Source organism: Dictyostelium purpureum (assembly GCF_000190715.1).
Source record: "Dictyostelium purpureum unplaced genomic scaffold DICPUscaffold_47, whole genome shotgun sequence".
NCBI classification, from domain to species: domain Eukaryota; phylum Evosea; class Eumycetozoa; order Dictyosteliales; family Dictyosteliaceae; genus Dictyostelium; species Dictyostelium purpureum.
Window position 1 is genome coordinate 40109 of NW_003519384.1, and position 17797 is coordinate 57905.

At 24.1% G+C, this 17797-nt stretch overlaps 8 protein-coding genes across 8 annotated transcripts; 7 read left to right on the plus strand and 1 right to left on the minus strand.

The window, feature by feature from the left end:
- Positions 1-718: 718 nt before the first annotated feature.
- On the plus strand, positions 719-1848 carry DICPUDRAFT_46140 (uncharacterized protein; the record flags this gene model as incomplete). The annotated part of the gene is made up of 4 exons (XM_003285459.1): positions 719-835; positions 902-944; positions 1296-1634; positions 1715-1848. 4 exons carry the CDS (start codon positions 719-721, stop codon positions 1753-1755), a joined length of 540 nt encoding a protein of 179 aa, XP_003285507.1. The 3' UTR covers positions 1756-1848.
- A 1096-nt stretch (positions 1849-2944) lies between these two features.
- Positions 2945-4340, plus strand: DICPUDRAFT_97067 (uncharacterized protein; the record flags this gene model as incomplete). The annotated part of the gene is made up of 2 exons (XM_003285460.1): positions 2945-4113; positions 4173-4340. The coding sequence occupies exons 1-2, from the start codon at positions 2962-2964 to the stop codon at positions 4338-4340; spliced, it is 1320 nt and encodes a 439-aa protein (XP_003285508.1). The 5' UTR covers positions 2945-2961.
- A 365-nt stretch (positions 4341-4705) lies between these two features.
- Positions 4706-6190, plus strand: DICPUDRAFT_93957 (uncharacterized protein). The gene is made up of 2 exons (XM_003285461.1): positions 4706-4873; positions 4943-6190. Exons 1-2 carry the CDS (start codon positions 4759-4761, stop codon positions 6058-6060), a joined length of 1233 nt encoding a protein of 410 aa, XP_003285509.1. The 5' UTR covers positions 4706-4758; the 3' UTR covers positions 6061-6190.
- A 28-nt stretch (positions 6191-6218) lies between these two features.
- Positions 6219-7138, minus strand: DICPUDRAFT_97069 (uncharacterized protein; the record flags this gene model as incomplete). The annotated part of the gene is made up of 2 exons (XM_003285487.1): positions 6219-7010; positions 7081-7138. 2 exons carry the CDS (start codon positions 7136-7138, stop codon positions 6244-6246), a joined length of 825 nt encoding a protein of 274 aa, XP_003285535.1. The 3' UTR covers positions 6219-6243.
- Positions 7139-7701: 563 nt separating this feature from the next.
- On the plus strand, positions 7702-8235 carry DICPUDRAFT_29500 (uncharacterized protein; the record flags this gene model as incomplete). Its single annotated transcript, XM_003285462.1, has 1 exon — positions 7702-8235. The coding sequence occupies one exon, from the start codon at positions 7702-7704 to the stop codon at positions 8233-8235; it is 534 nt and encodes a 177-aa protein (XP_003285510.1).
- Positions 8236-8608: 373 nt separating this feature from the next.
- Positions 8609-12814, plus strand: ABCC9 (uncharacterized protein; the record flags this gene model as incomplete). Its single annotated transcript, XM_003285463.1, has 4 exons — positions 8609-9015; positions 9079-12029; positions 12106-12587; positions 12662-12814. The coding sequence occupies 4 exons, from the start codon at positions 8609-8611 to the stop codon at positions 12812-12814; spliced, it is 3993 nt and encodes a 1330-aa protein (XP_003285511.1).
- A 172-nt stretch (positions 12815-12986) lies between these two features.
- Positions 12987-15239, plus strand: DICPUDRAFT_29459 (uncharacterized protein; the record flags this gene model as incomplete). Its single annotated transcript, XM_003285464.1, has 2 exons — positions 12987-14781; positions 14878-15239. The coding sequence occupies 2 exons, from the start codon at positions 12987-12989 to the stop codon at positions 15237-15239; spliced, it is 2157 nt and encodes a 718-aa protein (XP_003285512.1).
- A 206-nt stretch (positions 15240-15445) lies between these two features.
- Positions 15446-16746, plus strand: DICPUDRAFT_76451 (uncharacterized protein; the record flags this gene model as incomplete). Its single annotated transcript, XM_003285465.1, has 2 exons — positions 15446-16177; positions 16249-16746. 2 exons carry the CDS (start codon positions 15446-15448, stop codon positions 16744-16746), a joined length of 1230 nt encoding a protein of 409 aa, XP_003285513.1.
- Between the last annotated feature and the right edge of the window lie 1051 nt (positions 16747-17797).

The window sequence follows — 17797 nt, forward strand, 5'->3', positions numbered from 1 at the left end:
AAAAAAAAAAATTTTAAAAAAAAAAAAAAAAAAAAAAAAGAACTTTTTAATTTTTATTTTATTTAAAAAAATCTTTTTTTTTGTGTGTGCATATAATTTTATAAAAAAAATTTTTATTTTTTTTTTTTTATTTTTTTGACAAAAATTAATAATTACATATCATTTTTTTTTTTTTTTTTTTTTTTGTGGTTTAATAATTTTTTTTTTTTTTATATATTTTCAATTCAGTATTATATTTTTATTTATGTATACACAATCCATGACCAGCCAATTTTTTGGCAAAAAAGATTTGAAATTTTAATGGTTGGTCTTGGTTCCGCTGAAGTTTGAATAATTAAAAAAATTAAAGAAAAATTCTATTCTATCTATTTTCATTCTTTTGAATCCAAAATTCTTCCTTGATGTTGGTGATTGTCATTACTAAAATTCAACTTTTTAAAATTTTGAATAAAGAATATCTCTCTAATAATATAAATTATATCATTAAGAAAGATTTTTTAAAAAAATACCTCATTTATAATGCAACCCCATCTTTTACCTTACACATTTTGGTGTAAATTAATAAAATTTTTATTTTTTTTATATTTTTTTTTTTTAAAATTAAAAAATGTTATATTAAAATTTTTTTTTTTTTATGATTAACATTAGTTTTTATTTTTATTTATTTCTATTTTTTTATATATTCAATTTAATATATTAATCATCTATATTTTTATTTATGTCTATAGAATCTAAATTCAGCTATTTCTTTGGCAAAAAAGATTTGAAATTTTTAATGGTTGGTCTTGAATCTGCTGGTAAAACAACAATTTTAAACAAACTGGGATTAGGTGAAGTAAGTATAATTAAAAATTTTTTTTTTTTCTTTTAACTGACAATCTATTTTTATTATCATTTTTAGATTGTTACCACAACTCCAGCTGATGGTTTCAATATTGAAACTGGTAAGTTAATTATTTAAAAACAGCAAGAAATAGATTATTACATGCAATATATAGGTGCAAATTATCTTTTTCTTTTTTTTTTTTTTCTTCTAATACAACTATTAAAATTATATTTGTGTATCAATTAATGGTATATTCAAATAGAAATTTTATAGTAGATAAGTTTAAAATATAAAAGAAATAAAAGGGCTAAAAAAAAAGTTCTTTTAAACTTTTTTAATTTAAATTTTAATTAATTAAAAAAAATTTTCTACCTATTTGGAAATTAATAATTTTTTTTATATTCAATTCAATAATTCATATAAAATTTGTTTGGTATTCTAAAATAACTTTATTTTTTCATAATTTTAGTAGAGTTCAAAAACACTAACTTTACCTCTTGGGATGTCGGTGGTCAAGATAAAATTAGACCATTATGGAGACATTATTACCAAAATACTCAATGTCTCATCTTTGTCGTCGATTCAAACGATAGAGAAAGAATTCAAGAAGCACGTGATGAACTCCAAAAAATGCTCAATGAAGATGATTTAGGTCATGTCCTTCTTTTAGTTTTCTGTAACAAACAGGATCTTCCAAATGCAATGTTGGCTCCTGAGATAACTGATAAACTAAATCTCCACTCCCTCCGTCAAAGAAAATGGTATATCCAAGAAACTAGAGCAACCTCAGGTGACGGTCTTTATCAGGGTAATTATTAATAATATATATTTAAAATTATAAATTTAAATCATTTTGATTAACCAAATTTTTTTTCTCTAAATAATTAGGTCTTGACTGGTTTAGCAACACTTATTTTAATAATAAATAAAAAAATTTTGAATAGTTTCTATGCAAATATTCAATCTTATAGAACTATATTCATAAATATTTAATTTTAAATAAAGATTTATTTAAATTCTATACAAATAATCACACATTACATTTTTTCTTTGGTTAGTGCAGGTTGGAATATTTTATATAATATCTTTTTTTATTTATATAATCTTTTTTAGGTTTATTTAAAAATATCTTTTTTAGGTTTATAAATTTTTTTTTATTTATTTTTTTATTCATAAAAATTAATTTTTTTTTTTTTTTTTTTTTTTAAAAGCGAAGATAATTAAAAGCAAATGTTTTAAATTAATCAGTAAAATTTTTTTTTTTTTTTTTTTTTTTTTTTTTAAAAAATCTTAAGTAAAATTTTATTTAATGTTTTTTATAAAGTATTTAAAGAAAATATTCTAAACTGTTGATATTTGGTAATGATTTGATGCTGATGAAGTATGCTCTTGCTATTCTTCTTTTGAATTTTCTATATTCTTCGTTGATGTTGCTAATTGTTTGTGGTTGTTTTTTTTTTTGTATTCTCCATCTTATAAAAATTATCAAAAAAAAAAAAAAAAAACACGCCTCAGGTTGAATCGAACAACTCCCAATTTCTTGGGCTACGGATTTGAAGTCCGCACGCATCCCCAGATGACGTTCAGTGACGCACTTCCAAAAATTGAAATCAATTTTTTAACTGCCCCAAATTCACAAAACACAAATTTATGGGACATTTTAAAAAAAAAAAAATTTCAATTTGGGTTTTGGTGATTATTTGATATAAATGGGTAAAATAAAAATCTATTTATTTATTTTAACATAACATAATTATTTTTATAAATATGGTTTTATTTTAAATTTTAATTGTGTGTAAATTTTTAAAAAATAGAAGGTTGTGAAAAAAAAAAAATTATTTTCCTTATTTAATAAAAACAATAAAATCAATATGTTTTTCTAAAAATAACCAATTGGGTACTCTTTTTTATTAATATATTTATTTTTATTTATTAAAATTATAATTTTTTTTTTTTTTTTTAAATTTTTATTTTTTTAATTTTTTTTTTTTTTTTTTTTTTTTTTTTTTTAATTTTTTAATTGTTATCAAAAAAAAAAATCTTCATTAGGCAAAAGAGACAAGAGATAAAAATAACCACATCAATCTCACTTAAAATACAAATAAATCCACTCAATAAAAAATTATACAATACAAATGTTATTTGAAAATAATAATAATAATAATAATAACAATAATAATAACAATAATAATAGTAATAATGGTAATGGGGGTAGTTTAAATAATAATAATGGTAATATTAATGAGCTCTTACCACCTATAATGGAATCTTCATATGACAGTTATTCATCTTCACCTCCCCCTACAACTAATGGTAATTTTTCACCATATAGTGGATCCCAAATGCCATATAATTTTGATTCTACCAGTAATAATTTAAAAAAAAAAGATGAATCATTAAATTCATTTTTCAGTTTTAATAATAATAATAATAATAATAATAATAATAATAATAATAATAATAATAATAATAATAATAATAATAATAATAATAATAATACTAATAGCATAGATTCCTCAATAAAAAGAAGTAAAAGTACACCATTTCTAAATTTAATGAACTCATCATCAGTCACCACAACATTACCATATAATAATGGTAATGTGAATAGTAGTTCTCAAAGTGTAAATAATTGTAATAATAATAGAATCCCAAATAGAGTTTTCCAATATTATCTCCAACAACAACAACAGCTATCATCATCACCAAATCAATCATCCCAAACCCCACCATTCTTATCTCAATATAGCTTATATAGTAGCCAAAATGGTAATAACAATAGTAATATCAATAATAATGGCAATACGAATGGTACAAATGGTACAAATGGCACAAATAGTACAAATGGTTCAAATGGTTCAAATGGTTCAAATACCAATAATACCAGTGGTAGTCAAAATTTAATAATTTCACAACAACAAAAAGAAGATTTTATAAGTCAAATTAATTTTATATTAAATGAAATAGAAGTTTTAAAGAAAAAAGTAAGAGATATGGAAGATGAACAAGGTAGAAATGCATGGGGATTAAAATATGCTCGTAGAGTTTTAATTACATCAAATTTTTTATTAGGTATTTGGGTTAGTATAAGCAGAATTTTAATGTATATTGGAAAGCAGAAAAAATCTAGACTACTTCATGTTGTTGTACCATCGTTAGGCCAACAAGAGACCAGAAACCATATATCTTTATTATTATTAGAAGCTATATCAAATGCAGCAAGAAAATCTTGGATATTTTTTATTTCTTCATTTTTATTGACTAGAAACACTTCATGGAAAAGACAGGTAAGCAAATCAAAAAATCAAAAAAACCAAAAAAATTAAATATTAATTTTTTATTTTAGACCGGATTATCACTTTGTACCATATACTCATTATATTTAGCCTTTTTCCCTCAATATCTACCATGGACAAATTATTTCAATATTTTTGCAAGTTTACTTTATATAACAGCAGCTTGGTCTTCAGCAAAGCCAAATTGTACTTTAAAAGATATTATCAATTTATTATAAATTAGTTTTGGTTAAACACAAATAATCAATTTTTTTTTTTTTTTTTTGAGTGTAAATAATAAAAATAAAAATAGTTTTCATTAAATCAAACCCTCATATAAATTAAGTATAAATGTATGAAAGAAAAAAATAGTTTGTATAGCTTTAATTTTAATTTTAATTTTAATTTTAATTTTAATTTTAATTTTAATTTTAATTTTTTTTTTTTTTTTTTGGGTGTTATAATTTTTATATATACTTAAAATAAATAAAAAAAATAATATATTAATAAAAGAAATAATAATAATAATATTTTTTTTAATTTATTTTTGTATTTATTTAATCACCCACTTAAAATTTAAAAAAAAAAAATTTACCTCATTGGGTTATTATTTTTTTTTTTTGTTTTTTAAAATTATTGCTCCTATTTTTTTATAGAATGTTTTATAGTATAAATAAATTAGTATTTCTAATATTATTTTTAATATTAAGTAAAATTAATTGTAATATTTTAGGTTCAGAAGAACCCAGTCAAACTCCAACAAATGTTCCAGGTAAGTTTAAATTAAATATTTTTTTTAATCAAAAATTATTTAAAAAAACTAATTTTTTTTTTTTAACAGATAAACAATTAAAAATTGATTTGGTCTCTTATAGTTTTAAAAACTGTGAATTAAAAATCTATGTTTTTTCAAAGATTTATGGTAATGATGCAATCCAAGTAAATTATAATGGTCAAGTTTTTAAAAATGATAGAGTTGCTTACCTAAATAGAGAAAAAGTCAAAAAAGAAATGGGTGGTGACGTAAGCAAGTATCTTGATTCAACTACTGAGCAAGAGTTTTTAAAAATATTATATATTGAACCAGTAAATATAACACAAGTTTCAAATGTCTCGGTACAATATCAAAATAGATCAAATAGTTTGGAAGATTCCCAAATTAAATTATTAGAGCTAAAGTCCACCATATGCAATAGTACAATCAAAGAAAGAATTTTAGAATTGAATGGTGTATTTTTTTATTCCAATAGTCAACTACCTGTAATTAATATCGAGGCAGTAAGAAAAGATCAACTATACCACAGATGTATACCTATGGTAGCATCAAATTCCTCCATTAGATGTATTTTGGATAAATCCTTTTTTAGTGGCTGTATAGAAAGAATCAAGATGAAGAATGTAGAAGGATTTTCCCAACAGTATACCGCTTTAAAAGATGATGTTTGTTCAGAAAAGCCTTTAGTCAAAAAGTTGTTCATCCAACAAGATGCCGTTTCAAGATCATTCAAATTAACAATTATTGGTAAAAATTTTGAAGGTGGTGTAAATGCATATCTTAGACTAGAGTGTGAAAAGCCTATCGATATCTATGATAGAACAGACCTTTCGGTACCCGATTTACACAACTATGGCAGTTTATTCCTATCAGAGTCATCAAAAATAAGTGACCATATTTTAATTTATAATTTTCCTGACGATGTTTCCGATGTTTTAGAATTGAATGATTTTAGTGGAGAGAATTTCTACAACTATTTGGTACTAGAGCAGCTATATGGGCAAACAGAGCACAGTAAAAATATTACCAAAAGAGAATTGGTAGAAATAAAATGGTCTGATGTTGTTGTAAATAACACTGATTCAAGATTAATCGGCTTAGTTGCTATACCAGGTTTCCTTTTTATGGTTTTTATTATATTAATAGTAATATTATTATATAATAAAATTACTAGAGGTGAATAAAAAAAGAAATAATGGTATTGGTGGCAGTAAATAATAATAACTATTAAATAAAAGCATTATAAATAAATCATTAAAAATCCTGTAAATAAAGTTCTTTGTTTAAAAAAAAAAAATAAAAAAAATTAAAGGTAAAAAAATTATAGTTTATTATTTTTTTTAGGGAAAAAATTTATTTATTTTTATTTATTTCTTTTTATTTCTTCTAATTTTGTGGATGAATACCGAGACACTTACAATAAGAACCAAAAATACAAACGATGGGATAGCTACATAGGCAATTAATTTGAAACTTTTATTGGAAACATGGATGTCTTTTGATGATATTTTCTTTATTAAAATTGTATTATTTAATAAATAGTCTTTTACATCATTATTTGCAATAATATTTGATGCGTCTGGTGCCAAGATCATATAACTGTCCTTTGGTTTCTTTTCTTTAAGGCTTTCATATATATCTTTTGAAATTGAATTGCAAATGATATAGTTTTCATTTAGTTCTAAATTGCCTTTGCATTTAACTACTTTTGATCCATCAACTCCTTGATAGATATCACTTTCTTGTTTATATTTCTTATTATTATTATTTAGTGAAATAAAAAAATTTGGATTCTTTGTTGGGAAATAATTGCCAGCAATAGTTAGGGTTACCTTTTCCTTTTTTTCATCATAGTTGATTATAAATTTTTCTACAATTGGTTTTGGTGGGCATACTAGATTTGAATAGACTATAGATTCACGAGTACTACTATTGGAGAAATTAATTTGCAAATCGGTTGTACATTCATCAAGTCTTTTAAAATAACAGGATATATGGCTAGCATCATATTCGAAAAGCTCGCATGGTTTCTCTTGAATAGTTATTGTTGGTGTAATCTTCAAATAGTCACCAAAGTTTCCATAAATATTAACAACTTGATCATTGTAAATAGTTACGGGGTCTTTTGAAAAGCCTATATAATATTTAAAATATAATTAGTATTGCCCCAATGATTATAGATTTGATTTTATAATTATAGTTACATTTTTCATTTAAAGATAATATAAAAAATAAAATTAACAATATTTTATTAAAAAACATTTTATAAATTTTTGTCTGAAGGAAAAAAAAAAAAATTAAAAAAAGAAAGGAAAAAAAAAATAAAAAAAGACAAATAACTTAATAAAACAAATATAATTATTATTATTTTTTTCATTACCCCTTTTTTTTTTACCCATCTCCCCCCTTTTTTTTTTTTTTTTTTTTAATTTTTTTTTAATTTAATTTTTTTTTTTCACTTAATAAATTGAAAACATTTTTATTAGGAATAAATAATTAAAATTATATATAATAACATTTAATTATATTAAAAAAGAAATTATAAAAACTTTTTAATATCAATTATTATTATAAAATGGATTATTAAAGAAATTAAATTAATAATTATATTAAAAACTAAAATAAATTACCATATCTGTGTGTGGGTTCATTGAAAAAAATAATTTAATTTATTTTTATTTTTTATTTTTTTAAAAAAAAAAATATAAATAAAAAAAAAAAAGAAGAAATTATAGAATTATTTAAAATAAAATTATAATAATAATAATAATAATAATAATAATAATAATATAATATTGTAGTTATAATATCACTCTCAATTAAAAATGACAATTTCAGAAAAACAACCATTAGATAATTTGTTCATTAGACATATAAAAAATAAAAATGTTAATAGTAAACAACAAATAAATAATAATAGAGATAAAATCATTGAAAAAGAGGATAATCATAATGGACTAGAAGTTAAAAACCAAGCATTAATGCTTTTTAAAGAAAAGAATTTTGAAGCTGCAAAAAATCAATTCAAGCTAGCATTACAATTTTTAATGGTTGGTTCCAAGAACTATTCAAGTGTAAAAGAGCAATATAAACAAGATGTATTAGATGTATTTCATCATTTGGTCCAATGTTCTCTCATGGCTAGTGAATGGAAAGATGCACGTGACTACTGTACCAATATCCTAGATATAGACACAAAGAATATCAAAGCACTTCAACAAAGAGCCACTGCAAATAAACACTTGGATGATATTGACGAATCAATTTTGGATTTAGAAAGAGCCCTTGAACTTGACCCATCAAATAAATCAATTAAACAATCTTTAAAAAACTATAAAAAAAAAAATAATAGTACGTAAAAATTTTTATAATTTTAACAGAAAAAAAAAAATATACATACATATTAATTTTAATTTTTTTGTTTTTTTTTTTCATTTTTACTTTATCCAAAAATAGTATGATATCCCCATGGGTTATATTTGGTCTTTTGATTAATCAAAAAAATAATAATTTTTAAAAATAAAATTCAAAATAAATACAAAATAATTTAAAAAAAAAAAAAGTAAAAAATTCGTTTTTTTTAAAATACACAATTGTTGCATCATTACACACTGCTAATTTTCTCAAAATGTGTTTTTTGGTTTAATTCTTTTGTTTATGTTGTTTATTTAATAAACAAAATTTCGTACATTGCAATCTAAATAAAATCATGTTTAATAAAATTATAGAATCATGTTAAACAAATTAAAAAATAAAATAAGAAACAAATTGTCTTATGCTCTGTTGGATGAGGATGAAGAACCAGAATATAATAAGCCATGTCCATATGTAAACTCAAATCCATTAACCAAATTTACCTTTGGATGGGTAACTAAATTACTAATCAGAGGATATTTTAAAGAACCATTAGAAATGACTGATATTTTTGATATACCAAATTATTTAAAATCAAACTATACCTCAAAATATTTAAATAATTTAAATTTAAACAGTTTAAATAGCTCAAGTAAGGGTTTTTCAAAATATCCTTTAATTAAATATATTTATAAGGAATATATAGTTGGGAAAAACAAAATTTTAATTTTCCTTCAAATCTTTTTAACTTTTTTATCAATTCTATCACCATTATGTTTAAAACTGTAACTACACTCGAAAATAATTATATTATATATAAATACTAATTTTTTAAAACAAAATTTTAGTTTTATATCGCATATAACAAGTACTAGCCAAGATAAATCAATTATTATAGGAATCATATATTGTTGCTTACTATTTTTAAGCTCTTTTTCATTTGGTGTTACCCAAGAGATCTTTTATTGGTATGGTATGAAATGTAGTTTAGAGGTACATGGCTCTTTAACATCAGCAGTATTCAAAAAAGCTTTAAAGCTTTCAAACTCTTCAAAAAAAAAATTTAATAGCGGTGCCATTACAAATCTTATGTCTGTTGATGTCGAAGTATTCAAAACCTTTTTCTGGACCCATTGTATTGAATTGTTTTCACATCCCATTCAAATTATAGTTTTATTGATATTTCTATGCTTGGTTGTTGGGTGGAGTGGCTTGGTCGGTTTTATAATAATGTTACTAGCAATGCCTGTTAACTCTTACTTTTGTAATAAAAGTAGTGGCTACTTGGATAAATCTCTAAAATATACTGATAAAAGGTCAAATTTAACGAACGAACTAATCAATGGAATAAGATTTATCAAGATGTATGCATGGGAAAAATACTTTACCAAAAAGATTGAAAGCCATAGGGAAGAAGAATTAAAGTTAATGTTCAAAAGAATTTTATTCTGGATCGGTGATAATATTATGATTCAAACAACCTCTGCTTTAGTATTGGTTTCAACATTTGCAACATATTCACTTTTGGGTCATAAAATTACAGTAGAAACTGCTTTTACATCAATGAACATTTTTGTAAACCTTAGAACTCCATTAATTATGTTTCCATATGATATTTATGTGATATTATCATTATTGCCATCATGTAGAAGAATTCAAAGATTCCTAAAATGCTCAGAAATTTCAAACTATATTATTTCTGATACAGATATTAGTATTAAAAACTCAACATTTCAATGGGGCGAAGATAATATAGATCAAGATGATGAAGAGGATGAAGATGATATCGAAGATGATTCAAATACTAATGGTGAAGATGACTCAAGCAAACTAATACCCAAAAAAGAAACACCAATTGATATTATAATTGAAGGCAAGGAAAATACTGATGAATCCAAATATGTTTTAAATAACATTAGTTTTAGTGCCCCACGAGGTAAACTAACCATTATTTGCTCACCTGTTGGTACTGGTAAAACAAGTTTTATAAATGCTCTTCTTGGTGAAATTAATAAGGTCGAGGGTCAAGTAAATGCACCTGATAATGTATCGTATACTGGTCAAGTTCCATTTTTATTAAGTGCATCTCTGCGTGAAAATATATTGTTTGGTAAAGCAATGGACATGGATTATTACAAAAAAGTTATCGAGGCTTGTTGCTTAACAAAAGATTTATTACAAATGGCTGCATTAGATTTAACAGAAATTGGTGAACGTGGTATTAATTTAAGCGGTGGTCAAAAACAACGTATATCTTTAGCTCGTGCATTATACTCAAATAGCGACTGCTTTATTATGGACGAACCATTATCTGCTGTTGATCCAGAAGTAGGTTCTTATCTGTTCAATAATTGTATTCAAGGTATGATGGCAAATAAAACTCGTATATTAGTTACCCATCAAATTCAATTTATACCAAATGCTGACCACATTATTTTAATTGAAAATGGAACATTGGTTCAAGGCACATACAAAGAATTAAAGGCAAAGGGTATTGATTTCGAGTCTATTATGAAAACCAAAAAATTAGAAACCGAAGGTATTGATGAATTGGGTAAAAAAGAAAATGAACATAGCAATGGCGAATCAACTGGAGATTTAATTAATCAAGTTATAAATGATAAACATGACCCGGATTTAATAGAAAGAGCCAAACTTTTAGTTGAGGAAGATAGAAACAAAGGTCACGTATCGTTTGATGCCTATAAAGCATACTTTAGATATGGCGCATCAAATCCATTTATAATTTTTACTTTTATTTTGTTTTTAACCAGTCAAGTTATATCACAACTATCGGACTTTTGGTTAACATTATGGACAGAGCAATCAATCAATGGTAAAGGTCAAGGTTTTTACATTACATACTACTGTATAATTATATTGGCGTTTGTACTGTTTGTTTTAATCCGTTACTTTATGCTGGCAACAATTACATTTTCATGTGCAAAGAATCTACACCATAAATTATTAGACTCGATCTCTTCAGCATCATGTTTATTTTTCGACCAAAACCCATCTGGCCGTATATTAAATAGATTCAGTAAAGATATTAGTGACATCGATGTTCCAATGCTAGATAAGCTTTCAGATGTATTACTTTGTTACTCTGCATTTATAGTTGGTATTGTATCAATTATTTACATTAACCCGATTATGGTCATACCATTTTTTATGTTAATGGTTCTTTACTATTTTGTTCAAGTATTCTACCGTCCATCAGCCAGAGAAATGAGTCGTATGGAATCAATTACTCTCAGCCCAATTTATTCATTATTGCAAGAATGTTATAATGGTTTGGTAACAATTAGATCATTTAAACAACAATCAAGATTCATAGATTTAATGTATCATAATATTGATATTCACAATCGATGTATGTTTGCTGCCTTTGCCATAAATATGTGGGTTTCAATTAGATTGGAATTTCTTGCCAGTACCCTCGTTTTCTTTGCATCGCTTTTTTCTTTGTTTAGTAATAATACCGATGGCTTTGCAGTATTGGCTGTATCTACCGCTATGAGTATGACAGGTTATTTAAATTGGGCAATTAAACAATCAGTGGAATTGGAGGTTAAAATGAATTCATTCCAACGTATTCATAGTTATATTCAAACACCACCCGAAGGTAAAAAATATTTAGAAACTGATTCAAATTTAACAAATTGGCCATCTAAAGGCGAAATTCAATTCAACAATATTGAAATTAGATATCGTCCAAATTCAGAACCAAGTTTAAAAAACATTTCATTTAATGTCAACTCTTTTGAAAAAATTGGTATTGTTGGTCGTACTGGTGCAGGTAAATATTATAATAATAATTAACATGTGTTTTTGAATACATAATGTTAAATAAAACTAACATTTTATTTTATTAGGTAAATCAACAATTGGTGTAAGTTTATTTCGTATGGTAGAGTGTCATAAAGGTTCAATTACAATTGATGGTGTTGATATATCCAAAGTAGGATTACATAAACTCAGAAGCTCATTGGGTGTAGTACCACAAGACCCATGGGTATTTACTGGAAGCATCAGATCCAATATCGATCCATTTAATCAGTATTCAGATGAAGAAATTTGGGGTGCTTTAGAAAAAGTTAAATTAAGCAAAGCAATCAGTGAGATGCCAAAGAAACTTAATACCAAAATCGCTGAAAATGGTGAAGGTTTGTCATTTGGTCAAAAGCAACTACTATCATTAACACGTACAATATTAAAAGGCTCCAAAGTAATTCTAATGGACGAAGCAACCAGTGCCATCGACTATCAAACCGCAGCTTTAATCAAAACTGTTCTTTCAGAAGATGAAAACTTTATTAACTCTAGTATGCTAACGATTGCCCATCGTCTTGATACTGTAAGTATTTTTATTTATTAAATTACCATTAAAACTATTAATTATTTTATACTAATCTTTGTTTATTGGAATAGATTATCGACTCTTCCAAAATAGCAATCGTTGATAAAGGTGAATTAGTAGAATTTGACACTCCCACAAACTTGATCAAAAATGAAGATTCTAAATTTAGAAAACTAGTTAAATATCAAACTGATTTTTATGAAGAATCTAAAAAAAATTTCTAAACCAACCAAATAAATAAACATTATCAAATTTCAATTAATTAATTTATTTTCTTTTTTTTTTATTTTTTTTTTTTTCATAAATTTTTAATTTTTAATTTTTTTTATTTTTTAATTTTTTTTTATAATTTTATATTTTATAGTTTTAATATATTTTTTTAAATATTATTATAAAATGTTAGTAAAATATGACACATCGTTTAATTTGTCATTCCCAGTAGGTAAAAAATTTGTAATGGGTCAATTTCATTTGAAATCGGGTGAGGAGGTATCAAGTGCAGTAGATCAGTTTATGAACGAATTCGATATACCAATATACTATAGAATAAGTTTATTAAATACAATTGAAAATTTGATAAAACAAGATAAAATTTTCACCAAAGACCACAGCGATCTGGAGTATATTAAAACAAGTAACTTTGTAAAATATCAAGAAGAGGACCAAAAAAAAGAAGATGGCACCACCAGCAATAGAATTATAAATCAAAAAATCATAAACTCACTATCAAGTCAATATAGCGAAAAGGTGTCATATTGGAACAAGTTAATTAATAATCAGGAGACTGTAGATCAACAAATAAAAGAAGAGAGAATTTCAACATTTTTATATTTGGTGAATAAAAACCATGATACAAGAGAGCGTATTATCAGCCAAGAGGAACTGTTCGCTACAGAAATGTCTATTCAGTTAGTAAAGAAACAAGATGATCTTAAAACAATTAATGAACGACATTCACAAGAAATGGAAGATGCCTTTAGAAATTCATTACCACCTGATCAAGTCGAACTTATTGTAGCTAGTAATATGAAGCAAGTGGATGATTTAGAACAGTTTTATAATTATGAAATAACCCAATTAAAACAAAAGCAAAAATCTGAATTTTCAAATTTTTTAACAAATTTATATTGGTTAGAAAAAACAAAAGATGATTTAGATGAAATTGAAGATTTTAATCAACAGCAAAATAATAGTCAACAACAATCACAACAACTACCACCACAACAGTCACAACAACAATCACAACAACAACAACAGTCACAACAAAACCAGCAAATACAAGAAAAGGGCAGCATTCTTGATTCAATTGGTCAAAATTTAGATAAAGGTTTTGGAAGAGCATCCTCATTCTTCTCTTTTGGGTTTAAAAAGAATCAATCTGTAACTTCACCACCCGTAAACTCACCACCACTAAATTCCGAGCAACAACAAAACGACACTACAAAGCCAATCAAAATTAATAATACTACAAGCAATAATAAAATAGATTCATCAACACCATCTTCATCATCACCCAATAAATTAGTTTCAACATCACCACACCAACAATCAACACCTTCACCCTCTGTAAATAATAATAGTGAATTTTTACAACCAAGAAAGCAAAGTACAGGTTCAACAACTAGCAATACATCAAACTCATCAAATGCCAATACTAATAATAATAATAACAATACCTTACCAGTACTTAGAAAACAAAGTAGTGGTAGTGCATCAATACCAAATTTACAAAATAAAAATAATAATGAAAATACAGAATTGGTTATAAATACAGGTAAATTTTTTGAAGAATATACAATTGCAGTTGGTGTTCAAAAGAAAAAACTATTTAAAATAAAACTAATCGAAGAATCACCCTTACAACTATGCAAACCAATTACATCAATACCTGGGGAATATAGAAAAATAAAAAGAGTAGATTATATTAAAACATTATATTCAGACTCACTATCAGCTGTTATTTTACTTGTGGATCCCTCCCTATCGTTCAACTCTGAAAATGAAAGAAAATTTATTAAATATTGCAATATGTCAACAGAACTTCATTTCGATTCAATAGATAAACAAATTTATGATTTTAGACATTCAATTGGCGAAAATACACTTTTAAATAATGGTGATTTCTTTATAACAAAACATTCAAATCTTTCAGATGTTCAAGTTGTATTCCATTTAGTAGTTGATAGTAAAAGTAAGTATTATATTCAAAAAATAAAAAAATAAAAAAAATAAAAACAATCTTGATTTCTAATAATTTTGTTTTACCTTTTATAATTTTATTATTTAGATAGAACACCGTTGGGGGAAAATGCATTACCAACAACATCTGATATTGCCAAAGGTTTAAGAAACATATTATTGACTGCTTCGAAATATGGTATTGGTAATATTACCATACCAATATGTTTAACTGACTCTGAACTCGATTTGAACGTAACCAACACAGCCTTGCTATCTAGATGTATATCAGTTTGTAGTATTACTAGAGCATCATTAACAAGTTTACAGGAAATGACCTCGATTAAAACTGTTCAATTTTCATTGCCACCACAATTAGATTCCGGCAATAATGTTGGTAAAGGACCGATTGCACTAAAGTGGAAATCTTCTTTCAATCCATTTTTATATATTACTAATAATAATAATTAATATACCATAAAAATAAAAATTAAAAAAATTAAAATAAATAAATTAATTATAATAATAATTTAATTTTTTTTTTTTTTTTTTTTTTTTAATTATTTTTTAATTATTTTTTTAAAAAATTTTTAAACGGAATTATTTTATAATACTCCAAATTTTTTTTCAAATACATATCTTTATTTATTATTTATTATTTTTTATACTTTTATATAATGCCAAGAGGTAAAAAAACAAAAGCAATAGAAAAGGAAAGTATCAAAGATAAAGAAGAACAAAATGAAGAAAATGAAGAAAATAAAAATATAGATAAAGAAGAAAATGAAGAAAATGAAGAAAATGAAAATATAAATAAAGAAGAAAATAAAGAAAATGAAGAAAATGAAGAAAATGTAAAAAAAGAAGAAAAAGACATTAAAGAGTTCGATAGAGAAATCGAAGAACTTGAACCTAAAGATAAGGATGAACAAAATACTGACAGTACCAAAGATAATGAAAAAAAACCAAAAAAAGTTAGAAAATCAATCAAACCTAAAGTTAGAAAACCAAGGAAATCAATTGAAGACTCATTCAAAGAAATTGAACCTAGCGAAGCTGCAAACTATACATTATGTGATTTAATTAAAACTAGAATTATTGGTGATACTATGAAATCAACTTTGGAAAGAGAAAAAGCTTTAAAACAAAATCAAAATTCACTTTTAAGACATCAACGTAGCCAACAACAAAACCAAATACCACAACCTATGATGGAAAATGATAACTCTGCTGCAGTAGAATTTGTAAATGGTGTACTTACTGTTAAATCACAATCAACCGAGCTTGATCCAACCATTGAAGATGCACCTGTCCTTTATGAAAGCACTGACCATATTACCAACTTTTCGTTTTCAAAAAGAACACCATCTAGAAGATGGAGCGAAGCTGAAACAAGAGAGTTTATAATTGTAATTATTTTATTGTTAACATCATACCTTTCATATATTAATATAAATCTATTTACTACCTATTATTTTAGGCATTAAAAAAATATGGTACAGATTTTTCAGTTTTAGAGAATGTTTTTCCGCATAGAGATAGAAGACAATTAAAAGCAAAATTTAAAAGAGAACAAAATGAAAATCCAAATATCCTAGATGATATTATTAAAGGAAAAATCAATTATGATATGGATGACTATAGAAAACAAAGGGAGGAAGTTAGTAAACAAAAGAAAGAAAGAGAAGAAAAAATGAACTTAAAGAATGATCTAATGAAATTAGCATCTGAGAATGCCGATCCTGATGCATCAGATAACGAAAATGATTTAGACCCCGATCTTAGAAGAGCGAGTGGTAGCTATGGTTCAGGTACATTAGGTTCAGGAAAATCAAAATCGAGCATTGGTCGTTACCAGGAGGAAGTCGTTATGGATACCCAACAGTACGAACAACAACAACAACAACAACAAACCCATGCATATGACCCTTATTCAATGGATAATGATTATTATGGTACAAATGACTATGATTTTTAACTATTTATAGTTTAAATACTTTTTTTTTTCTTTTTTTTTTTTTCCTTTTTTTTTTTTTTTTTTTTTTGTAAAATAAATCAAACATTAAATAAATCTAATTTGTAAATAAATCCCCTTTTTATTTTATTTTATTTTATTTTATTTTATTTTATTTTATTTTATTTTATTTTATTTTATTTTATTATTAATTCCTTATTACCATTTTCGGTTAGCTAAAATTGTTAATTGAATCAAGAAAGTCTTCATACAAATAAAAACTTTATTATTATAAAATAATTTTTATTTAAAATTTTTTTAAAAATAAAAATAATAAAATAATAAAAAATGTTCAAAAAATTCTATAAGAGATATATTATTTTCATTCAAACTATCATTCTTTGTGTTGACTTTTTAGCACAAAAAAACTATTAATTTGGAGTGTAAAAAAAATAATATCTTTTTTATAAAAAAAAAAAAAATAATTAATTTTTTTTTAAAATTTTTTTTAAATTTTTTTTAAAATTTTTTTTATATAAATTAATTGTTTCCAACAGCAAATATTATATATATTATAATAATTAATAATAATAATAATTTTTTATTCCTTTTAATATTTTCAATTTATCTCACTAAATATTAAAAGGTAAGTTATTTATAGTTTTCTTTCTTTTTTTTCTTTTTTTTTTTTTTTCAAAGGTTTATAGAACTATATAGTTTGATTGTAATTATTTATATGGTATGAAAATTTAAAAAAATAAATTAATTTATCCCTACATATATACACCAATAATAGAACAAATATCAATTTGTAAAAGAAGTAATAGAAAATAAATAAATAAATAGAAAAAAAATAAATAAATAGAAACACCCATTATTGCCACTATCATTTATATTCTGCATGCTACGTAATTATTAATATAATATAAAATATAGTATATAATACAATAATTATAAATAATGTGATATGATATAATTTAATATATTTAATGATATTATATTATTATCATATAATATAATATATTATTGACATAATAAAACTTTTTAATAATAGACTAATATTAAAGTAATAACA

Bases quoted from the DNA above. Each gene is read 5' to 3' on its own strand.
- DICPUDRAFT_93957 (XM_003285461.1), top strand. From the start codon at position 4,759: ATGTTTTATAGTATAAATAAATTAGTATTTCTAATATTATTTTTAATA. The intron at 4,874-4,942 runs GTAAGTTTAAAT...TTTTTTTAACAG, and splicing joins AACTCCAACAAATGTTCCAG to ATAAACAATTAAAAATTGAT.